Source organism: Talpa occidentalis, unplaced genomic scaffold, assembly GCF_014898055.3.
Source record: "Talpa occidentalis isolate TD23 unplaced genomic scaffold, MPIMG_talOcc4v2.1 talOcc4.15, whole genome shotgun sequence".
NCBI lineage: Eukaryota > Metazoa > Chordata > Mammalia > Eulipotyphla > Talpidae > Talpa > Talpa occidentalis.
In genome coordinates, this window is record NW_023601543.1 from 76,057,609 (window position 1) to 76,083,664 (window position 26,056).

Below are 26,056 nucleotides of genomic sequence, written 5' to 3' on the forward strand. Positions count from 1 at the left end.
AGAGTACCATGAAGGTAAGCAAGGTAAATAATTAAATAAATATAAAACTTCTAAGATAGAAAACTTCAGTATAGAATCAGGGATTATTTTATTAAAAGCAACGTGCTTGTTGCTGCTTTTCCCCATTTATTAAACAAACTGAATAGAATTCAGAACACACTGTTGAACAAAATGTAAAAAAAAGTCAACTAGAAGCAATAACTCTATTTGTACACAGCATAAATCAATATACAGTATTGTATGTGAACGAGACCAATTGGCCTTAAAATAATTTTCTGCTTCAAGGCCGGTATCTCTACGAATGTCTGTAGCAGTGTTGTCAGGGCAGGCCAACTTCTTTATGATGTCGCATTATGTGCTGGTTCTTTTCTGAAGGTCTCCGGAACCCCTTCTTGCAGTACTCACAACGGTGCGGATAGTCTTTTGTATGAATGGAAATAACATGTCGTTTAAAGCCTGAGGCATCTGTAGTGCTATACTCACAGTACTCACACTGATAAACTTTCCTGCCACTGTGTGTCTTCATATGCTTTTTAAGCTCATTCTGTTGCCTAAATCCCTTTCTACACCTCTTACACCTAAATGGCAGATCCTTTGTGTGAACTGAGAGAATATGGCGACTTAGAACAAACGGATCTGCAATTTTAAAGTCACAATGTCTACACTGGTGCATTTTTTTACCCTTGTGGGCAGCCACATGTTTCTTGAGTTCTGAAGGCCTGTGAAAACCTTTATCACACATGTCACACTTATGGGGTAGTCCTTTGTGTGAACTGAAATTATGTGTCGTTTCAAATCACTTGAGTTCGAACTCTTGTGGTCGCAGTGCAAACACTGGTGTGTTTTGCTTTCTTGGTGGATAAGAGCATGTTGTTGCACCTCTTTGGTATCTGAGAAAGTCAGAAGACAAATGTCACACTTGAATGGCATCTCTTTACTATGCTTAGTTTTTACGTGCGTTTTCAAGTTAGAAGAGTCTGCAGACCTATACTCGCAGTACTGGCATTGGTACGGCTTCTCCCCAGTATGGATTCGCATGTGTTTTTTCAGCTCTGAGGGGTGACGAAAACCTTTCCCGCACTCCACGCAAATATGAGGAAAGTTCTTGCTGTGGACTGCCAAAAGGTGGCGATTCAATAAGCCTTGTTCAGCTGTCTCATATTCACAGAATTTACACTTGTGCATTTTGTTGGCTCCTTTTTCCTTATGCACCATTTTGTGAGTAAACAAAGCCCCAGCATGAGAGAAATGCTTCCCACACTCATCACATTCGATGGCCTTCTCTGTCTTGCTGGTCAGCTTGTGGCTCTCCAGGTGGTTGTGTAAACTTATCTTCTTGTTGGTAGTGTAGTCACAGTCAGTACAGCGGTACTTCTTCTTGGTGAGGTGTTCAGGATGGTTTTTCATGTGCCTTTTCAAAAAACCTCTTGACTTAAACTTTTTCCCACAGATCATGCATGGATAGACAGTCAAGGGATGTCCGTCAGGGCCAATGATTATTGCTAAGAAAGGAAGAGAAAGGAGGATGAGTGATCAAACCAAGTTCTATTTTGGTTGCTTCAAGAATTTAAAGTGTGCGCTAAATATTACTGGGCAAGTACTACTAAGTTAAGTAAGCTCGTTGCTACTTTTCATTCCTTTTACCATTTTTCAACATATGAGACCTAGCAATCTCATCGTAAGGAGAACTTGGTCTTGGAAACTTCACTCAATTTGACTGTACCAACGTCACTGCCTCCAGCTTAAAAAAACAAGTAATACGTAACTGCTATCGACTAGTGATTAAAGTGGCATCGATTTATAAATCGGTGGAAAATTATTCATAAATTTTACAATCAGAATTTCTACTTTGGTTAATAAAAAAGTATAATGTATGTCAAATTATGGTAAAGCTTAAAAATGCCCACTTTTAAAATATGCAAATCAGTAGACAGACAGGAATATGTCACATGAACTGAAATATCTGTCCTGCTGCTCTGTAAATTATGCCTGACTTATGCTCACATAATCAGACTCTTTATTAATTTAGTTTTTAAAAAAGGTTAATGCTTGCAACATCTTTAAGGGATTTTTTTTTTTCATTTCCACGTAAATACCACCTGAGTTTTCAATTTTTTTTTAATCCATGTTTGATCCATTCCCTGTTTCATTTTATCCAAGGAAATCATTCATGAATATCACTGAATTCTTAAAATTATAGTTTCAAATTCATTACACAAGTTACATGTGGTCTAGCAGCTAAAATGCCATCACAACACCTCTGTGAATACATACTAGTTTCATCTGAGAGCTCGCAGAGCACGCTGCGCTGTGGAACTCGTGTGCCCTCACCTGTTTGGTACTGCCTGGAATCAGGTCTTCTCCTTTTCTTTGGTTTTTGTTTAGCCAGTCTGCCAAGCCCAGCAGACTCATCTATGTGCAAGAGGGCACTTGCAGTGCCATTCCGGTTTTCAATTCCATCAGAATTATTACCTAACAATGCGCATTAGAAAACAAAATTATACAGTATTATAAATTATAAAAAATTAGGGGTTCTTTATTAACTACAACAACAAAAAGTAAGCCATGATACTCATGAATGACAAAAAAGTCCCCATTCTAGGTAATGGGTTTTATGAGCACATTTATTTTAGTGCAACCACAGGAAATGCCTAGCTTCCATATCTAAAAAACACATGTCAGCATTTTGCCCCATGGACTCCCTTGTTATCTCCCAAAATTATTAAGTCATGGGCCAGATAGAATCAAGATGAAGTTTCAGCTTGAAAGCCTGTGCACTTCTTGCAGTACTTCCTTCTATATAATATACACATGAAGGAAATTCCTGTTGAAAATAAAGACAAAAAGTACTTTATAACCTTCCTCTGCTCTCGATCAAATCAAATAATCTTTACATGGCACTAGTAGTTCATATTTCTGATACCCAAGACCACAGAAACCATTCTTCAATCATGAATTCACATGCTGTCCAAGACCCACGTGTCCTAAGAACTGCTGTGTGACTTACCGTAAGCGGCTGCCCATGCTATCGGCATGAAGGTTTTGATTTCATTGTCATCCATCTGTTGCTCATGTGCAGCGGCCGCTGCCGCCGCTGCCGCCGCATCCTCCTCCCCTACAATCACTTCCATATAAACTTCATCGGCAATTTCGGCAACATCTAAGGACAAAATTATTCCAGTGGTTAACTTAACATAGTACATACACTGCTGCTTTCCAATGACACCTACCTGAAACCTCTACAATATTATTATGCAATGTTATAGCAATCAAAAAAAAAGAATTTACATAAACTTTGGTGACTGGGTTCACAGAGATCATGGGAATATATTTTACTTGTACTCAGTTTACAAACACGTAGAAAGAAAGTTCAGACCTAAACCACAGCTTTTATACAGTAAGCATTCAATAATATTTCTTGAGCATATCATTCATTTCTTGGCTTTCACTATCTGTTTTTAAAGCAACATTCTAAGCATAGAGTCACTAATGTTTCCCTTGGAATATGACTGCATAATAATCTGTAATAATGCTCTTGTTTCTTTCGAATACTGACTGTATTAAAAAAAAAAAAACAACTACAAGAACATAAAATTTTCTCCCACAAAAAGGCCACCTACTTACTTAAATCTTCATCTTCTTGCTGAGAGTCATTGACAGTCATGTAAACCATCTTTTCCCTTGGCACACGAATACTGCTGTTCTGGTCAAGTAACTCAACTCCATGATCATTCTCAGGCTCACTCTCCACAATGTCTACCGTGCCACCTAGCAGGGAAGATGACAGCTCCAAGAATTTATGTGAAAACTTCAATTCTACCTATCGCATTTAACAAACTTTTTCACTGCTACATTGGAATCCCTGCTTAAAGTTTATCTTCAGAAAATATTTCAAATGTTCTCAATCTAAACCACCTGAAAGTAATCAGGTTGAAGCATCTGGATCAGGATGTACAATGTGCTGAAGGTTTCCTCTTACCTAAGTCATCTTCTCCAGGGTCAGCCTTAAAAATGTACACCTTGATGACTTCAGGGCAAGTGCCATCTACTTTACAAGGATCGATTTCTGACTCTGTGTCCATGGTCATCCCAGAGGAACCATCGTGCTCAATTTTCCCAGCATCATCCACTAAAAAGGCAAGAACCCCATTACTATTAAGTATAGTACATACTTAAATAAAATGTTACTGACTTCAGAAAGTCTTTTTTACTAATATGACCTCTAACTTGATTTTCCTGAAATGATTTTACTTACACAAGTAGACACTAAGGGTGCGGTAGGGTGTGGCTGACTGCTAAGCCTAAGCCAAATGACAGAGGGTCTTGGCACACCAAGTAGAGCGACTCAGACTTGATCCTAGTAAGTCGACAGTTTCTAAATCTGGTCAGGTGTCAAAAATCTCTTAGGAACTTAAAATAAGCATATGCCATTTTACAGAATCAGAGACTCCAGAAGTGTGGTCTAAAGATATACAGACAGGGCCTCCCCAGTGGCGCAGCGGTTGAGCGCTGGGTTGCGAAGCTGCCCGCGGCCTCTGCAGCGCCGGTTCGATCCCCGGCTGCTCCCCGGCCACCAGAGGAGGGTCCCACATGGCGCGCAGACCTCTCCTGCCGCCCGCTGCTCCCCTCAGCAGTGTACTTCGGTCCTTCTGCCTGCTCTGCTCCCAGCTCTGGCTCTGGTGAATTCTCTCACCCTCCTGCGCTTCTGACTGTACCCAGTGCATGTATAAACAAAAACAATCAAACAAATAAATAAATAAATAAAACATGCCTCTATTTAAAAAAAAAAAAAAAAAAAGAATGTATAAAGATATACAGACAGATTAGGGGTACCCCTCTGTCTCCAGGGATTCTGATCAGAGGTTTGAGAACCTCTGCTATAGGTAATCGGAGACTTTCAAGGAGTGCTTGACAAAAATTACCATTTTTGCTACACCATGCTTCTGCCTTTGAGAAAAATGAATCCAAAGGAATCAAGACATAAACAGGGATTCCACTTGTGAGTCTACTGCAATAATGCAGGCAACAAATGAGGAGGCTTCAAATCAGGACAGAGGAGGTACAGATGGGTAAAAGGGCTGAGTTTTACCTTGGGTTGAAATTAGCAGGACTTGGTGTCTGATTAAAAACTGAGTGTGACAATGGAGCCGAGATAACGAAGGGTTTCTGACTGAATAACTGGAGAAGAACTGTTAAAAAGAGAATGAACAAAAGGACTTCTCTTCCTATAGGTTTAATTAATTAATAGAAGGTTGGAGGGGCCAACAACCCTAAAAGCCTCCAGGCTGCGCAACTGTTCCTATCACTCTGTGCTCAGAACACCCTTTGCCAGTTCTTCTCAGAGCACACAATTCACTGTATTATCACTATTTGGGTCCCTATCCTCCCACCCCACAATCTTTCCCATTGACAAAGCAGAACCTGTGTTTTCATCATTCGTCTTCTAAGACAGAGTCCAAGGAGAATAGATGCTCAGAATACAAATGAAGCAATGACTCAATGACAGAGAGAGATGTGAATTTAGCTGCTGGGTATTCAAGTCTGAAAGCTGAAGGCTGACACAGATTTGGGAGCTATCAGGCCTGTATTAACTAAGCCTTGCGATCACACAGTAAGAACCTGCAGTGTGAGAAAAGAGTGGGCTGAGGACATCCTGCGGAATGTCATCGTGTAAGGGAGGGACAAGAAGAGTTCACAAAGGAAAGTGAGAAGGGAAAGGAGAGGTTGGTGGAAAAGCGTGAGGGAAGCTAGCCAACAATTCTGATAAGGCCATGGCACTAACTGCAGCATGCACAGAAGTCAAGGAGGAATGTCTATACTGACTGTTGTATCCCAGAAGTCACTGACGTTCCTGGTGAAAAGTGGTATAGTGCAGCTGTATGGGTCACACCAAACTAGGTTGAGGATTCAACAGAAAGTGAATTTCTTCAAGAAATCTAATTTAAAAATGGAAACAAGGGAGCAGTGACTAGAATGGGCTGCAGTCAGGACTTTTCTGATTCAACAAAGACTCACGTATACAAAACCTATGAGGAAAAAAATATAGTAGAAAACAAAAGGCTGAAGCCAGAGGACATGGTGGCATTCCTGGATCAAGATCTCAGAGCAAAAGGAAGAAGATGAAACTAGGTGCAAAGATGAAAAAATATTTGTTAAATGGGAGGAGAAACTTGCTATCCTTCTGAGATTTGAGGAGGTAAACCTGGATGAGAACACAGCTATGTTGCTTTTAGGGAAGGGGGAAGGTTGCAAATACTGATTGGTGGCTTCAACCATGGGTATGAAACAGGGGGTGAGGGCTTTGGTTACTAGTGAGAGAATGGCAGACAGGGTTAAGAGCCTGAGAAGCTAGAGAAAATGAGATGATCCAGGACAAGCTAATGATATGAATATGCAAAGAAAACAGCTGGTTAAACTCTTTGTGGTTTAAAAAAACAAATAGAGGGTCTCTGAACTCTGAATATACCAATGTAAATTCTAGTACCTTGACTGTGGTTTATAAAAATAGTTTGTAGGGGGAAGAACTGGCATTTATGTCCTTATTCTGGTTGATGTGTACTCGCACTTTTTCAAAGTTAAATATTTTTATCACACATCAAGCTGATTAAACCAATTTTATTTCCTTAAAGGCGGCTTTGGAATTTCAAACTTAAGTAGCATCAGAAGGATAAAGCTCTCAAAATTAGCAGGAGAGTCCTGCATACATCTGTTACATCTTCAGAGAACTCATCTCTGAACAGTTTGATATTGTTGATGATGCTTGGCCTCTTTTGGCAAGGTTTGTTAAAACTGATTCTAACAGATACTGGAAAATCAAATGTCCTTGTGTTTACAAAGAACAAGGTCAGTCTAGCTGTTTTCACCTACGCTGATTGGCTGGTACTCATAAGATAAAACCTCTGATGACTGGAAAATCTAATCATTTTGGAGCTTGCAAAATGTCAGGTATTTAACTAACTTGGAATAAAAGAACTCTCTGTTTTCATACATGTGTGAAAACACACATTTCAAATCTACAGGCTTAAATGAACTGAATGAAACTATTCTCTATTAGGCAAAAGCAAAATTCACCTTCAAGATTCTTACCTTGAAAATGTACCCCAATGACTCAACCTCGAAATTATTGTGAATATCAAATATTGCAGAAGTGATTTGTTTAAAAAAGAACACAACTTCGATGGTACTGTTAAGTACTCAAAATTTCACTGTGATTATAAAGCTACCATTAAAAATAAATTTCTAAAAACAGACAAAGAAGGCTTCGATAAAACTGAGTCATCGAAAGTATGATTTTTGCATAAGTGCCTTCTTCTAATGTAGTAATAAAGAACTAGAGCTTTAGAATAAGATTCTCCAAAATAGAAGAGCATAATTTCTGGAAATTAAGACTACTACTAATAATAACTGCCATTTGCATGGCATTTTGCAATTTCCTTAGTATTTCTATGTACTTTTATTTCATCTGATTCTCACCTTTGCAGATAAAGAAATAAAGATCCCTGAGGTGGTATCTGACTTACCCAAAGTCAGTGAACTAGTAAAATGAGGGGTGGGAAAGAGGGTGATGTGCTTGTCTTTACAATCCAGAACCGTATTTGCGTCTTTTGGCTTTTAAAATAAATATATATTCACTGTATGAAATTTAGTTAAAAAAAAAAAAAAAACATCAATAACCCCAACAATGAGAGATCCCACATTATGAGAGTAAATTTCCTTTCCAGTTTTTTCTATTTCTCTTTTAAAATAAATTGGCATCCACTTCCTCAAGCCTTACATAATATTCTTTACAACTCATCCAGCTTTAAATTTCCAAAGTGAAGTAAAAATTTGACTTATCACAATCTCATTAGTAAAGCAAAACTATAGCATAATATAGGTACACATTACACTGAAGATGCCTTCAGTAAAATCCCCTGAAGACTGAAAATTAGGGGGTGGTTATTTGCAATGCTAATAGACACTATGGTGTCTAAAAACACAGCTCATTAAGATTTCAGTAAACTTGGTAGTTTCTGGAAAAGAAATACTGGGGCAGGGGGTGGGAATGTATACCACAAGTAAATTGTTAAAGGAATGCTGATCTAATTAAAAATCAGCAAAATTGCGCGAAGAACGTTTCATGAGGAATCTGCATAATAAGGAGTGGCGGTCTTCATGATAGATTTATAAGAACATTTACTGAGTACACGCCAAGCAGGAGGACTAGACTTTAAAATTTATCATTTACTCCTCAGGACAACCTCATGAAATAGGTAATATTATTTAGATATTCTCACCTCTCTAAACTTCTAGATAAATCTCATTGTCATTTTTGCCAAGATAAATGGTATTGGATTTGTAGTGAATTATATTTTGTCAAAATTAACATCATAAAAAGAGATATCCTTAGTATTTGATCTGTCGCCTGGTTCCCACCAAATACCCCTAGACATTGCCTTTAGTCAGCTTTTCTAAAATAAAGACCCACTCACCTTCCTGTAGCACAGAATGGTGACCCATTTCCTACCAAGGAAAATATACACTGCACAGTCCAGCAAGTGACCTCTGTCAAACTGCCTTCTGCCTCCATGGTCTCATCTTCCCCAGGAGCCCCCAGACTAGCCCATGTGCCCAGAACTTATTTCCATTCCTTTATGTTTATTCAATTTTGCATTGAATATATATATATATATATTATCTTATAGATGATACATAGCTTATTACTGGAAAAAAATGATTTATCAGCATAAAAAGAAATTAAAACATGCTAAAAATAAGTCACCACCTGGAACTATCAACAGAATTTATAGGTCATTATTCAGATATATCTCTATGCCCAGTTATAAATAAAAAGATGGGGCCTCCCTGGTGGCGCAAGGGGTTAAGGCCTATGAAGCTATTCGCAGCCATTGCAGCACGAGTTCAATCCCAGGCCAGGGAGCAGCACCCACAAGGCTGTCTCCCTGTCTACCCGCTGCTCCCCTCAGCATTGTGTTTCAGTACACCTGCCTGTTCTGCTCCCCACTCTGGTGAATCCTCTCACCCTCGACAATCTCTGGCCTGTACCCCAGCTCTTGTATGCATACATAAATCTTGAAAAGAAAGGAAGAATGAACATTTTTTCCATGAAAATTATGTATTGTAATATGTTTTTTTAAGACAAAAATTATTACATTAGAATTCACTTGAACTGATCAACAAAACAACTTTAATTTTGTGGTCGATCCCATCCCATTGCTCTCCAATTCCTTGCCCTACCCCTGCTTTTTATTTCATCATACTGGTTTGGCAGAACCACAAACTTGGCTAAATGCAATTTTCCTCTACGCAGCTAAATCTGGTTGGACACACACACACACACACACACACAGTTTCATTTTAAATTCATGACTCAACCAGAAGTGGACCTTTTCTGCTACTTCTACCCTGTTTTCCACGTTGTCCTCAGATCTCTAAAATCACTTCCCCATCCTCATGCTCAGTTGATGACGTTACTACTACTTATTTCACTGAGAACTGAAACAACCACCTCTAGCCACCTGCCCGTCATTAACCAGGCCAGACAAACCATCCGTGTTCCTTGCTAAAGTCTGCCTACTCTTTATTGCTCCAGACCCTCTCACCCTTCTCCTCCCCACTCCCCACACCAAACTCCCTCTGAGTGGATCAGTTTCATCAGCCACATACCAGCTATTCTTTCACCCCCTTTAAAACAAGCGAAAACTCTTGGTCCCATTTCTCTGCCACTTCCATTTCTCCAATTCTTGTCATTCCACATCCTCTAAACTCACTTCAGCCAAGTGCAGCACCAATACTGGTTCTTCAGTCTCCGGTCCTTAGGCTTCCTTTGACTAGTCCTGGCTGCACCCTCCACTGCGATTCACTTTCCTCACTTGCTTCCAGGACCCAAGCTCCTTGTCTCCTCCTCCCTCACTAGGTGCCCAACTCCTCAGTCCTTTGCAGGAGCTTCCTTCTGTTTCTTAATGTTGAAAACATCTTTGCTCTTGGTTTATTCACGATCACACTGGTGATCTCATACTGTTTTACAGCTAAAATCTCATCTATAGGCCAACTCCCAATTTGATGTCTCCACTCAAGATCAGTCTCCCAAGTTCAGATTTACACGTCTTTGATATCTATCACACCTCCAAATTAAGTCTGTTCAAATGTCATCATCTCAGCAGACCATGACTAGTAACCCAAAAATCCTCCTTACAGTCCTTTTCTTCCTTCCCCATGCATATATCACTTATACTGTATCACTTACTTATGCCTACACCCCTCTAATATAATCTCCATGAGGGAAAGGCACTTTCATCTGTTTTGTTCACCGATGTAGCCCCAAGTGCAAGCAATACTGCTTGACAGAGTAAGCATACAACATTCGTTTATTAAATACATGAATGCTGATCTTCAAGTAAATGTTTATTAGTTCTTAAACCTCTAAAGATGAAAAATATTATGAAACTGTTGAGTCATATTTTGCTGATAATACATGAATCTATTTTAAAGCCAGTATCCATTCTCAAAATATTAAAAGTAGATCTACTATAAGATTCAGCAATTTGGGCCTCCCTGGTGGCGCAAGGGTTAAAGTCTCAGTGCTATCAAGCTATCTCCAAGCTTTCAGCATGAGTTTGATCCCCAGCCAGGGAGCTAACCCACATGGCACAGCAGACCTCTCCTGTCTCACCCACTGCTCCCTTCAGCAGTGTATTTCAGTAGATCTGCCTGTTCTGCTCCCCACTCTGTCTTTGGTGAATCCTATACCCCAGTTCTTATATGCATAAATAAATAAAAATAAAAAAAAAAAGACCCAGCAATTCTACTTTTCTAGGTTATCAATCCAAAGAATACAAAAACATTAATTTGAAGGGATGTGTGTGTTGGGGGGGGGGGCGCATATACGCACACTATATACAAAATGCAGCACTATTTACAATAGCCTGGTTATGGAAACAACCTAAGTGATAATGACAGATGAATGGATAAAGAACTGTGGCATTTATACACAATGAAATACTACACAGCTGTTAAAAAAAGACGAACTCTTGCCATTCGTGACAATACGGGTAGAACTGGAGGGGTTTAAGTCAAGCAAAAACATCAGCAGGAGAAAGACAAATACTGGATGGTTTCATTCTAGGTGGTACAGAGAAACAAAACAGGAGTTCACACAAAACCAAACCAAAATCAAATACCAGAAATCTGACTGTAGAACTGAGGCTGTCACAGTAGAGCGAAAGGGGCCCAATGGATTATGGTGGAGGGTTATTGGTCCTTTGGTGGTGGGTATGGTGTGGTAAAAAACACCTGAAGAGGTGTGAACCTATACTTCGAATTTAATATACATTGTTGTAAACCTATGTTACCATAATAAAAGTAAATAAAGCCAGTATCCATTGTCACCCTGCTATGAAAGATGTGGAAAGTAACATAGTTTACACACCTTCTCTTGCCAAATATTTTATAGCTTTAGATCAAATTAATTCAATACTCACTATCAATCCTTTCATTACAGTTTCCCCATTCTAGAGTTCTATTTATTAACTGATCGTTTGGTCTGCTAGATTCAGTACAAACAGAGCTGTAAAGAAGGGTTAATGGGTACTACAGTTTCTGAATATCTGAAAATGTCAGTCTATGGCTTTAACTTGAGGAACAAAATGGCCGATATAAAATTCTTAGGTTACAGTTTCTCAGAACTTTGTAGACACAGTTCCACTGTTCTAGGCCACTGTAGCTTTGTGTGGATGCCCCTATACTGTATCTTTAAAGTTCACTCAACATCACCATGATTATGACTTGGTGCTTTTATCATTCTATCAATACACTGGAAAAAGGATTCTATCTTTCAGGAAATTTCTTTCATTACAAATATATCTCTACTTCATTGGTTATTCTCTTCTTCTGCAATTTCTCATATGTATGTGTCCTTTGCCTGTCTCCCTTATCTATCTTCTCCATAATCACTTTTGTATCTTTATTTTTCTAAATAATTTCATTTTTGTGAAACTTAAACCTAGTTAGCCACATGAGGCTAGTGACTACCACACTGGAATGCACAGGTTTAGAAAACTGTTGGGATAGATTGTTGCTGTTTTTCTTTCAGAAAGCTGAAGAACATGCATCTTCAAAGTATTACTGTGCATGAAAATACAATGTATGAAAAAAGACTTACACCTAACTAGGCACAAGACTCAGATCAACAGGGATTGAAAAAAAAAAAAAAAAAAAAGAACTTTAAAGCTTTCAGAAGAAAAGAAATACCTACAGAGGAATGTGAATCAAAATGGCATCAGGCTCCTAAATTGTCTTCCACTGAATGCTGGAAGACAAACATACTAACATAAATTCTAAGGGAAAATTAATTTCAACTTAGAATTCTGTGCCTAACCAAACTGTCAAACATGTTTAATGGTAGAATAAAAATATTCTTAGTAAACAAATTTATACTCCTTAGGAAGTTATTTTAATACTTGGTCTAGTAAAATAAGGGAGTAAATCAAGTAAAAAAGGAGGCACAGGGATCCAGAAAAGAACAGATTAATCTCAGGAAATGAGAAAAGAAAATTTTCAGAAAAAGTAGATTACAGTAAGCCTAGAAAGCAACTTCTCCTGAATGGAGCATAAAGACAAAAACTCTTAGAGGGGAATCACTGGGAAAACTAGGACTCAAAGAAAAACCTAACTGAACAGAGAAGTCAAACTTGACAACATATTTCTTAGAAATAGTAAAAGGCAATTAAATTTCTAGGAGGGAAAAAAAGCTTTATGCATAAACATAATCAAAGTGATCAACAATACGCTGTGAACAGTATTTTCACAATCAAAATAATATAAGCACTGCACACTGATTTTTGACTTGACTGGAAGACTGATGGTTCCAGAATAGAATGTAGCTATCATCATCAGCTTCAACAGCACAAAACAAACAGGATGAAAGGTAGGCAGAACAGCTTAAAGGAAGGAGGCTAAGAGTATTAACATCCTCATTTTAAAAAGCAGGAGTTAAGGGATACTGTCCACATCTGATGGAACAGGAAATGAAGATATTAATATATTACTCAATTTTTGAAAAGTGAAACTAAAAAATTGTATCATAACTATCCCAAGAAGTTGTGGGGAAAGGAGGTGAGGATAAAAACTATCGTCTATATCATAGCAGAAAGTCAAGAGTGAACATATATAACAAAAACCTCTTAAAAATCAAGAAAGTCCATTATTTAAAATACTATGATTAAGTACCATTAAGAAGTAGTTGTGGGCCTCCCCAGTGGCGCAGCAGTTGAGCGCTGGGTTGCAAAGCTGCCCGCAGCCTCTGTAGTGCCAGTTCGATCCCCGGCTGCTCCCCGGCCCCCGGAGGAGGGTCCCATATGGCGCGCAGACCTCTCCTGCCGCCCGCTGCTCCCCTCAGCAGTGTACTTCGGTCCTTCTGCCTGCTCTGCTCCCCGCTCTGGCTCTGGTGAATTCTCTCACCCTCCCGCACTTCTGACCGTACCCAGTGCTTGTATAAATAATAAATAAATCTTTAAAAAAAAAAAAAGTAGTTGGGGGGGAGGGAAGCGAGAAATAGGTAAGGCAAAGGATTACTACTTTAAAATAAACTTTTGTTTTTTTTTTTTTTTAATATTTATTTATTTATTTATGCAAGCACTGGGTACAGTCAGAAGCGCAGGAGGGTGAGAGAATTCACCAGAGCCAGAGTGGGGAGCAGAGCAGGCAGAAGGACCGAAGTACACTGCTGAGGGGAGCAGCGGGCGGCAGGAGAGGTCTGCGCGCCATGTGGGACCCTCCTCCGGTGGCCGGGGAGCAGCCGGGGATCGAACCGGCGCTGCAGAGGCTGCGGGCAGCTTCGCAACCCAGCGCTCAACCGCTGAGCCACCGGGGAGGCCCTAAAATAAACTTTTTGAAGGAAGAGTAGATAAGCAATATGTAGTACATCTAATAGGTGGTGCAACAGAATATTACTCACCTTAAAAAGGAATGAAGTTTTTGACACATGCTACAACATGGACAAATCCTGAAGATATAAAGCTAAGTGAAGTCAGTCAGTCACAGAAAGAACTATTGTATGATTCCACTAATGTAAGTTATTTAGAGTAGCGGAATCCATAGAGACAGAAAATAAAATGGTGATGGGGGTGGAGGGGGAGGATAAGTTGCTACAGGTACAATTTTGGTTTTGCAAGATGAAGAGTTGTGGAGGGCCTCCCTGGTGGCACAAGGGGTTAAGATGCAACCTGTGAAGCAATCCTCAGCCACTGCAGCATAAGTTCAATCCCCAGCCAGGGAGCTACCCACATGGCGCAGCAGACCTCTCATGACTCGCCCGCTGCTCCCCTCAACAGTGGATTTCCGTCAATCTGTCTGTTCTGCTCCCCACTCTGTCTCTGGTGAATCCTCTCGCCCCACACACCTCTGGCCTGTACCCCAGTTCTTGTATGCATAAATAAAGAAATATTAAAAAAAAAAAGAGTTGTGGAGGGCGATGGTGGTAATGGTTGCACAACAATGTGAATGCAACAATGCTACTGAGCTGTGTACTTAAAAATGGTGATGACAGTAAATGTTAAGGTGTGTGTATTTCACCACCATGTAAAAATGGTAAGAAAAATTAAAACAATAAAGTTTTTGGCATAATTCCACAACCACCACCTCTCCTTTTGAAAACATCACCCATGATATTGGGGGACGTTTTATCCAGTCAGTAACTAATTGCATAAAAGGAAAAACTAAATCAGGGACTTTAGTTTTATTCAGAAAAGTTAACAATGAGGGCTCTATGGGATTACTGCTTGGTCCATATGGTTTTTACTATTGTTATTACTGGGACATAAATCACATAACTTAAAATTACCCATTTCCAAGTATACAGTTAAGTGGTTTTTAGTATACAGTCACCATGAGTACAACCATCACCACTATCTTATTCCCCCAAAAGAAAACCCCATACCAACTAGCAGTCAGGCCCAACTTCTCCCTTCCCCAAGTCCCTGGCAATTGCTATTGTGGACACTTCAGATAAATGGAATCACATAGTATACATGGTCTTTCCTGTCTGGCTTCTCTCAATTAGCAGCACTTTCTTGAGGTTCACCTCATGTTGCAGCATATAATAATACTTAACCCCTTTCTGTGGCTGAATGACAGTCCACTGTAGAGAGATATACTGATGAAATTTGTGCTGCTTCCACTCTGGGGGATAATGGTACCATGAACATTTGTGTACACGTTTTTGTGCAAACAAATGTTTTCAATGGTCTGTTTCGCTTTTCATTTTTTAAATGATGTACTAGTGTCTGCTAATGACACTAATAGTGAATAACACGGAAAATGCCAAGCCTTTAGAAATGTCAAAACAAAAAAACCTAAAAGTTGAGAAATGATGTCTTAATTACAACCCAGAAAAGAGATCTCAAGAATATTTTTTTTATTTTATTTTTAATTTTTTTTATTTTTAATAGAGGCATGTTTTATTTATTTATTTATTTGTTTGTTTGTTTTGTTTATACTAGCACTGGGTACAGTCAGAAGTGCGGGAGGGTGAGAGCATTCACCAGAGCCAGAGTGGGGAGCAGAGCAGGCAGAAGGACCGAAGTACACTGCTGAGGGGAGCAGCGGGCAGCAGGAGAGGTCTGCGTGCCATGTGGGACCCTCCTCCGGTGGCCCGGGAGCAGCCGGGGATTGAACCAGTGCCGCATAGGCCGCGGGCAGCTTCGCAACCCAGCGCTCAACTGCTGCGCCACCCGGGAGGCCCTCAAGAATATTTTTATATTATTTATTTTTAAGGAAAAGCTAAAGAAAGTTTAAAGAACTACTAGGAGTCATCAGGCAGGGTCATTAAAAAAAAAATTCAAGTAAAATCTATCACTGTAAATCTGCCACATTTTCAGAGAGTTAAAATGTTTTCCAGTAGTCCTAAAAACAACACACACAACAATCAGGAAGAAAAACCTGTACTAATGAGGACAGAATCAGTCTCAAGGACAGTCTAATTAAGTTTGACGTCTATACAACTATGATCAGTACCCACAGGTGGAGAGGAATTCAGTCACTAAATCCCAGCCTTCCAGAACTTAACAGTTACCTGTTAAGATCATGAAACTGGCTAATTCGAAATAAAAATACAGAGGATTGGCGTCCTAAATAAGTTACTTCAAGAGGAATACACAAATCTTTTCTAAAGGTTTAACAAGATTCCCAGATGTGAATGTTAGGCTTGGTGGCGAGGAAGGAACCCAGCTTTTGTACCTTCAGTACAAAAAAAAATCAAAGAAAAAATCAGTCCTTTGAATTGAGCCATCCTAACTTACTCTGAGAAGTCCAACAGTCTTACTACCCAATCACCTCAATGTATTCTTTTAATACTCTAAACCCTAAAGCGCATCAACTGAAAAATTGTAGAATAGAAAGTTTTATTTGGGACCTCCCTGGTGGCGCAGTGGGTTGGGCGCAGTGCTGTGAAGCTGTCCACAGCCTCTGCAGTGCGGGTTCGATTCCTGACCGGCCAGGGAGCTAACCCACATGGCGCGGCAGACCTCTCCTGTCTTGCCCGCTGCTCCCCTCAGCAGTGCTTTCTGTCTGTCCGTCTGCCTGTTCTGCTCCCCACTCTGTCTCTGGTGAATGATCTCATCCTCCCGTGCCTCTGGCCTGTACCCTAGTTCTTGCATAACTAAATCAATCTTTAAAAAAAAAAAAAGAAAGTTTGATTCGACACCCCATGGGTTTCCGTGTGGGCAGGCTGCCTATATAATGGTGCAGACACTACAGACAAGGTAATGGTTCTATCAAAAGGACACCTGAATTCATGAGCGACTGCTATGTCCCAGGCACTGCAGTGAGGGGTTTTCCTATCTTCTATCGTGAAATGGGTGACAACAACCCCATGATCTAGGTGTTTATCTCCACTTTACAAAAGTGAAATAGGAGCACCTAAAAAACTAACTTGCAGGAAGCATTTGGTCTATGAGGCAAATGTTCTTAGTAGATAAATTATACTTACATTTCATCTTAAGACCTCCCTCTCTTCTATCTTCCTCCTCAGAAATCCTCTTTTCGGGTTTAAAATTTCACCTTATTTTTATTATATAGTCTATAAAAGATACCCAAAACTTGGCTACCATCTCATCTCCTTAAATCTGGGAAACTGCCCTGGAAAGATGCAAAGGTTTTTAATGAATTAGCACCATTCTGCAGACAAAGAATGCAAAGACTGCAGTCCTTCAAGTGCCTGTCCTAAATTACAGTGCTCTCTAGCATAGTGTCAGAGATGTAATGAATGAAAGGAACTTGCCAAATTGTACTGGTCTGAAACCTAGTGAACCAAACCTAGTTAACCAAGAACTGATTTTTTCAATACTGCAAATTCAAGGGTAAAAGAAAGGAAAGACTAGTATAATCCAACCAAATGTCTGCCCTTACCCAAGAATCCTGATGGGACAACAGGAGGGTCTCAAGTGAAGCGAGTCCAGAATTACTCTTGCTAGCCCAATGCCACCAATGCTAAGAATGGCAAGCAGTTCCTGAAAGGCAGGCTCTGTACTGGATACCTGCTGGACTCATGATCACTAGTTCTCACAACTATCCTGAAGTCAGGTAGTATTACTGCCATCTCACAAATAAGGAAACTAAGGCCAAAGACAAGTCAGTAACTTGTGCAAACTGGGAATACAGTTTGGGAAGCAGCATCCAGATGGAAAGCTGGCTGACTAAGCCGCAGGCACTAAGTTTCCGGGCACCACGTTGTTTCCCTAAGGTCCTGAAAGGAGAGGCCCGGTCTCTCCCCAATCATCCCTTCCCTTCCCAGCCCCCACTGCCGCACGAAGCAATGAGAGATCTATTCAAGGGACACTGTCCCATGATTAGGTCCTGGTCTTAAGCAGATAAACAGTAAATAAGAGTCACAAAGCCAATCTGAAGCTCCAATTGCTTGTAAGGCTTTCAAGATGTAGGTCTTTTAAACCATCTTTCTTGTAGGGTGCAGAGGGGAAGACCACATCTTTACCTTATTTGAGCGCTTTATTCTTGTTGTAAATCTAACACCCAGATTGAACAGTATACTAAAAACTCTAAACTCATTAATTTTAGTGTTGACTGCTAAATTTAAGAGTACCTACAATAAAGACAATAATTTTAGACATATTAACAGAAACCTTTTTGAATTTTCTCAGAAGCACCCTTTAAGCCTGTTCAACACATATTCTCTAAAACATCCTTATTCAATAAATAAGACTTCTCACATTTCAGAAATATTCCTATGTGGGTGTATAATTTTAAAATTCCAAAATTTTATTCAGTGGCTTACAAAATGGTTTATAACACAAAAGTGATAGGGTGCATATATAAAAATAATGGTGAGATACCTAACACATCTAACCACCAGCTCATAAAACAAAGGAATAAACAAGTATTTTACCATATCCACAGAGTAAATGAATAATAAATAAACCATTCAATTGCATTGGTCCTCTGAGTTTATGCATTAAACACAGGAGCTTAGACTTTCCTAATCTATTCTATGAACCAGTCTATTGAACATCTACTAAGACCAAAGTTGTGCTTAACTAGGAGCCAACAGACCAAAACACCAACTATTAGAAGGCCGAGCCCTCACATATGCAGGGGTGCCATCCTACCGTAGTATCCAAAGAATGGGTACACACAGCGACCCTGTAGTGGATCGTCAGCATGTCCCAAAAATGCTCCTCCTCTGGGAATGGTTCTGCCATCTGCCTAGCTACACAAGCCAGAAACCAGGGAGGGAGCTTTGAGTCCTTCCTCTTCCTCAACTCTAAATTTAATCCAAATTCTACTTGTTAAATATGTCATTGAAACAGTTTCTGCCAAACCCTGTTGACAGAACTTTATTGCAAATGATCATGATCTGTTTCTCACCCGGACTACAGCCACCTTACTGTAGTTTCTGTTTCTCATTTTACTCTTACCTTTGCTTTCAACACAGACATGAAGATTATCTTTTTAAACTATAAATCTAAGCATATTATTATTAATCTGCTCAAACCCTTTATCAGTAGCCCACATTTAAAGGATAAAGTGGGCTTTTAGCATATTCAGGGGCTTTTCTGATTTGGGCCCAGCCTATTTTGCCATTCTCTGTATTTCTCACCTCCATTCTACTCACCAAAGACATCTGTACCCTGAAGAGTAAGTCTGTGAACACCCATAAATCCTTCACATCTCCCACCCTTTAAATAGGCTCTCCTCACTGCCATTCTCCTTCCTCAATAACCACTGAACAATTTTATTCATCCTTCAAACTGAGTTCACCCCAAGTATTTTTCTAAAGATGTGATAATGGTGTTAGGTTTTTAAAAAAGTTACTGTCTTTAAGAAACATATACTGCAGGGCCGCCCCCATGGCGCAGCCGTTGAGCGCAGTGCTGTGAAGCTATATGCAGCTTCTGCAGTGCAGGTTCAATTCCCGGCCAGCCAGGGAGATTCCCACATGGCACAGCAGACCTCTCCTGCTTTGCCTGCTGCTCCCCTCAGCAGTGTATTTCAGTCCGTCTGCCTGTTCTGCTCCCCGTTGTCTCTGGTGGATCCTCTTACCCTCCCACACCTCTGGCCCGTGCCCTAGCTCTTGTATAAAAATAAATAAATCTTAAAATATATATATATATATATATATATATATATATATACTGCAATACCTATGAATTAAATGATTTGTGGAATTTGCTTCACAACAATATGGAAAGAGGGAAATGGATAGGAGCAGAGATTAAATAGTTATGTCTTCAACCAAGCTTCCACAGAACTTTCATAGAACCCTTGAAACCATAGACTTTGGTTTATAATGCTTTCATAGCATTTAGCTCCCTCAAGTGTACCAAAAACTTCCTCCCTTAGTGCTTCTAAAATATCTTGTATATCCAGTTGTATCTTTTCACATTCAACTATAACTGTCTATTTTTGGTTGTCTTCCTCTATGACTATGAACTCTAAAAAGACAAAAAATTTTTCTGTTTAACAGCTAGCAAGGTTCCTAGCTCATCATGGCTGATCAATAATGGCTGAATAAAGGAAACACAGGAAAAGTAAACATAGGCAAAAAATAAAAATAACAGTTTATATATGACTTCTTTTCTCATGTAAACATAAATTTGAAAATTAACATTTTTTAGGTAGAAAAATAATGCAGTAGATTTTGGAGGCTGTCTCATTATAGCTTTTGCTATAATGAATTAACTTAAAACATCCCCCTTCCCCCAAATACTGACATTATAGTCTTAACAGTCAAAAAGTGGAAATAACCCAAATACCCATCAACTGATACATGGACTAAAATGTATAAATATATACTCATTGAATATTATTCAGTAATAAAAAGGAATGAAGTACTGATACATGTGCAATTTTTTGGATGAACCTTGTAAACATGAAAGAAGTCAGTCAAAAAAGACCACATATTATAGGACTCCATTTACAGGAAATGTCCAGAAAAGGCAAATCTATCAAGATAGAAAATAGATTAGGGGTTGCTTAGAGTTCAAGGGGATGGAGAGGGTTGATGTGAGTAACAACTACAGGGCACAAGGTTTCTCCTTGGGGCAATGAAAATTTTCTAAAATTGAATGTGATGATAGTTGCACAAATTAGTGAATTTACCAAGAACCATTGAATTGTATCTTTATAAAGCTATTTCAAAAAAATTATTTTAACACTTAAGTTGAATCTAAGATTAGTAAGGAACCGCTAGCTCCAGCTCATCTTCTACCCTAAATGTTCTAATTATGAGACATGGAGAGGTCAATAAGATCTAGAGTGACATTTCACTGATCATAACCAAAGGCAACCAAAAAAAATTTCATTCCTGCAGCTGTTATAAGGCAGTGCTGATGCATCATCATCAAATCTCTCCCAAGTTTCCCTATTGTATAAACTGACCTTTCACAAAATAGCATCTTGACTGTCCATCCAGTTGCAAAGTGTAACTTCAGGAGGGTGAAGACAACTGCGAAGAAACTGGGGGTGTCTGGCAGTTGTCTCAGATTAAAGAAGAAGAAACAACTTGAGTAACAAGTGATGACACAGAACACTCCACTTTTCAGAGAACAAAAAATGCCTAAGCTCCATAAAGTAGTACCACTATATCTAGTCTGACCAGAACCAAGTTGAGAGTCAAAAATAACTACTTGGCGGGAATAATTTTAGTATTAATACCCTAGATAAGGCATAATGACCACAGACTTCCAGCTATGGCATTTATATATTCAACAAATACTTATTTTATACCCAATATGCATAGGGATTAAATGGGGAAGATACATAAGTGACTAAATTCTGTCTCAAGAAACAATCAACTTCAAAGTAATCATATCACACAGACTGTAAAGACTAAAGAGGTCATCCTGACTTCAAAGGCAGCTACACAGAGAGAGAGAGAACCATGACATTATAAAGAGTGAAGATTGCTGCTTCATCATTTTAAATGAGATCTCCACAGAGAGACATCAAAGACTTTATAGAAGTGGTTTATTGGGTTCTTAAATCCAATGGTTTACTGACTTTTTTTTTTTTTAAAGATTTATTTATTTTTATACAAGAGCCAGGGTACAGGCCAGAGGTTCGGGAGGGCGAGAGGATTCACCAGAGACAGAGCGGGAAGCAGAACAGGCAGATGACCGAAAAACACTGCTGAGGGGAGCAGTGGGCAAGACAGGAGAGGTCTGCCACACCATGTGGGAATTTCCCTGGCCAGCCCGGAATTGAATCCGCGCTGCAGAGGCTGCGGACAGTTTCATAGAGCTGCGCTCAACTGCTGCACCGTGGGGGAGGCCCAGTTTACTGACATTTTTAAAGAGTATTTAGACATCCATTCATGTTCTTCTTTGACCTACGAAGGATGAATGACTATCACAGGAATTCAGAGATAGTACTATCTCTCCTCATGTTGTAAAAAGAAATTAAAACTGACTGCTAATGATGGCATCTCAGTATTCTCCATCAAGGATGAAGCCAGGCCACAGCTCTTCAATACACCTACCACAAAGCCCTTGTCAACTGTAAACTTATGAAATCAATATAGATTTTAAGTTAAAATGCAGTATATAAGTTATCTTTTCTGGGATGCAGAAGCATGAGAAATGTTAATTCCAAGCCATTCAGTTGGTTTTATTCCAAAGTCAATAGTAAATTTTAAAAACATGATCATTACTTTGTTGTTGTTTTTTTTTAATAGAGGCATGCTTTATTTGTTTGTTTGTTTGTTTTGTTTATACAAGCACTGGGTACAGTCAGAAGCGCGGGAGGGTGAGAGAATTCACCAGAGCCAGAGCGGGGAGCAGAGCAGGCAGAAGGACCGAAGCACACTGCTGAGGGGAGCAGCGGGCGGCAGGAGAGGTCTGCGCGCCATGTGGGACCCTCCTCCGGTGGCCGGGGAGCATCCGGGGATAGAACCAGCGCCGCAGAGGCTGCAGGCAGCTTCGCAACCCAGCGCTCAACTGCTGCACCGCTCAACTGCTGCACCACCGGGGAGGCCCCATGATCACTACTTTGAAGGGAAAAAGAATGATGGTGTGGAGGGAAGGAAAGGAGGCAGGAAGTTCCCTGAATAGTAGCGAAGACAAACGATACTACCCCAAAGTCAATATCCTTAAAAATAATCCAACCATTTCATTATAGTAAAATACGGGGATAAGGTAAGTTGTGTGTGTACTTTATATTCTTTGAGCTTGGATGCAACATTCTATTTTTAAAGAAAAGGAATAAATTACCATTGTACTGTTAAAAGATATTTTTATGCACACATATAAAATATACTAAAATACACAATAGCAGTGTGTCGGGCTGTATCTACCTTTTCAGGATCATTACAATCTATATAAACAGCAGAAACCCAGGACCTAAGAGAGATGAGTATAAGTAAGATTTTTAATGAAAACTTTAAAATCTAGGTGTGTAATACAAGAATCTAGTATCCTATGTCAACCATTACTGAAGCAACTTTTGTTTTTTTTTGATGACTTTCATGGAGTGTTAAGCTTCCTATGAAGAGTGGAAAAGGCCAGGGATAGTGTACAGCGAAGGCAAGCCAATGGCATGCCCTTTACACCTTTGTAAGTAAGTTTTAAGACAATGGGGCAAAAAACAGAAATAGGTGTCAATGGGCAGTGAGAGTGCATTCTCAAATATTTCATCACATCCTCCTGTTATAAATCACCAAGAACCCAATTTTCTCCAGCCTTGCCCCTGGGTTGCCTAGTCTTACAATAGGAAACTGGGCAGTTGTATTTAAAAATAACATTTTCATATTCAATAATGCATCTCATACACAATTTTAAGACTCCCAATCTCAGCTGACCCCTCAGTGGAGCTCAGCAACCTAGCTTCTAAGTTCTTGGCGTCCTGCCCTGGCCTATCCCCAAGATAAAGGCTTTGCAATCCTCTGTCTTTATCCTTCAGCTTTCTGCCCAACTTGCAGATACTTATGTATTAGCAGATGAATTTGCTTCACAGAGGGAGAAGTCCCCACCATTCAAGGGCTCCTTGCTCCTTTTACTTTCTGCACCAAGAGGGGTCTCATTCTTAACTGCTTTCCTGTCTCAAAGAAGGGGCCTCATTCCTCCTCTCCAGGACTTCCCTAACCGCCCTCCACCATTGCCCTGGGCCCCACTACTCGCTTCCTCTTGTTAGGAACGTGTCCATCTGTTAGCCCTTCCTTTCTCTTCAGACTCTCTCTGTCCAATGCCTTCTGTCCTGCACCTATACACCTAAACACATGCAGCACACTTTTACCATCTAGCCAATGACCAAAAGCCTCTTCTAATGCCCTCACTGACCAAAACGGCAAGTTATACAAATGGCTCCACCTAGTCTACTTCTACCAGCCTCTCAGCCCATTACGATTCATCCCTTCTATCACTTCTCCTTTGGTCCGTGCTTTATGGAAATACTCTAATTAAGATACCAACAACTCCTACCTGCCCAGCAAAAAAGCCTACTCTCTCCTCAGTAACTGACACCACTAGAAATTCTATCTTCGACAGTGTTAAAGATACTCTCTAAAGGTTTTTCTGCTCCTCCTCTTCTCAAAATCTCCTGATTTTTCATGGGCTCTTCTCTGCCTACTTCTTACCTACCCAAAGGATTACACTTCACATTCCTTTTTAAAAAACGTTTGTTGTTTATTTATGCATACAAGAACAGGGGTGTAGGCCAGAGGTGCAGGGGTGGGGCGTGAGAGGATTCACCAGAGACAGAGTGGGGAGCAGAACAGGTGGATCTACTGAAATAGACAGCTGCGGGTAGCAGCAGGAGAGACAGGAAAGGTCTGCTGTGCCATGTAGGTCAGCTCCCTGGACAGGGATTGAACTCATGCTGCAGTGGCTGAAGATAGCTTGATAGCACTGCGACTTAACACCTGCTCCACTAAGGAGACCCCACACTTTGCATTCTTATTCCACAAGCACTGTCTGGGCACCACTATCCATTTCTATATAGGGTATAATCTATATTCTGTCTCAAATTTCTACTTCTAAGTTGCAAACTCTCTCAAAAGCACCAAATTCATATCTTCAACTGCCTAGAAAAACACCCATCAGATTGCCCCCAGCACAAGCAACTCAAACTTTTAATAGGTCCTAAATTACATTCTTTCTACCAAATCTATTTGTCCTCTCAGGCAATGACATGACCAGTCACCCAAACTCTCTTATCCATTTCACTTCCTGATCACTCCTGAGCCTAGTCTCTCCTTCCTGTCCCCATTACTATTCAAAGTACCTAGGAACTGCTTTATCTCATGCATGAACCATTTCAACCACTCCCTGCCACTAATCCTTCCTTCACCTATTCTTACTCCAGATTTTAGGATTATTTTCCTAAAATAAACTCTATCTTGAAACAGGATACCATATTTTTCACTGTCATAGTGGAAACAACTTAAAAGGAAGAAAATACCCTGTGTTGATCAGAGTACAGGAAAATGTACATTCTCATAAACTTGATGGGGAAAGTTATATTAGGCAAAATACCATGGGAACATAACCAGACTTATAAATGTGTATGCCCTTTGATCCAGCAATTCTATTTCTAGAAATGTATTCTAAAAAGTTAGAGAATATACAGAGATATACAAGTATATCCTAAAGTTCATAAACTTCTGAGCAAAGGTCAGGACCTTTTTTACATACTATACCACCTGCCTGGAATATCTCCCTCCCATCTATGCCTTTTCTCTTGTAAAACTAGAACTCATCTTTGAGTTCAAAGGTCAGCGACTCCAGCTTGTCTCCACAGCAATTTTGTCACAAGTCTGCTGCACAGGGCAACCTACCTTTCTCTCCAAGGACAATGGCTTTGTATTTTTTTTTTTTAATTTGGCAAATATCTGTGCCTGCACTACCTACAACAGTGTCTGATTTGCAGTAGGGGCCCAATAAGCATGTGTTAAATGAAGGTATTTTCTTACTGCTTACACAAAGAATTCTCTGACTTAAAATCTCAGTAACTTTTAAAAGCTATTTCCTAAAATGCTGGTAGACCCCAATATATGCTACATTAAATTCCTATATCATAAGAGATATTCAAGAAAGTAAACAGTCTTGTGAATTTACATAAGCAAATAGTCTGTGATTCTTTATTTAGTTGAAGTTTAGCTCCTAAAGATATAAGAATTTCCCACTGGGTCAAACCTGTACTCTATCCAACTGAGGACTTTATGTTGTAAGAAGACACAACTATCCCTCCAGATGTTAAGTTAAACATTAAGAGGTATGTTCCAAACATCTTACTTTTCTTCAATAACTTAATATTAGTCCATCATACTTGAAATCAGGTTTTGGAATCATTTATATTTCAACAGTATGCCTGTGCTCTTTTCCAAGCTATCTGTTGTATAAATACATTTAAGTGGAGTAAGTACATATATACAAATCACCTAAGCAGTACTATACATCCATATACAAGAACATAAGTAGTATTGTCATACATTTTTATCCAAGTTGAACTCCTTTTAAGTTTCAAGAGGGTTCCTAATTCTAGTGAAGGCTGGTAGCAACATAATCCTTCATGATTTCATGTTCAGTTCTAGTCCTTTCCATCTTTGTCTTTC

At 39.7% G+C, this 26,056-nt stretch overlaps 1 protein-coding gene across 1 annotated transcript in view; it reads right to left on the bottom strand.

The window, feature by feature from the left end:
- Nucleotides 1-6: 6 nt before the first annotated feature.
- Nucleotides 7-26,056, bottom strand: part of ZFX (zinc finger protein X-linked) — a 48,517-nt gene continuing 22,467 nt past the window's right edge. Inside the window, 6 exon segments of the mRNA XM_037512600.2 lie at nucleotides 7-759; nucleotides 762-1,502; nucleotides 2,332-2,472; nucleotides 3,008-3,160; nucleotides 3,625-3,768; nucleotides 3,980-4,129. Of these exon segments, the coding sequence (XP_037368497.1) occupies nucleotides 320-759; nucleotides 762-1,502; nucleotides 2,332-2,472; nucleotides 3,008-3,160; nucleotides 3,625-3,768; nucleotides 3,980-4,129 (1,769 nt within the window). The 3' untranslated portion in view covers nucleotides 7-319.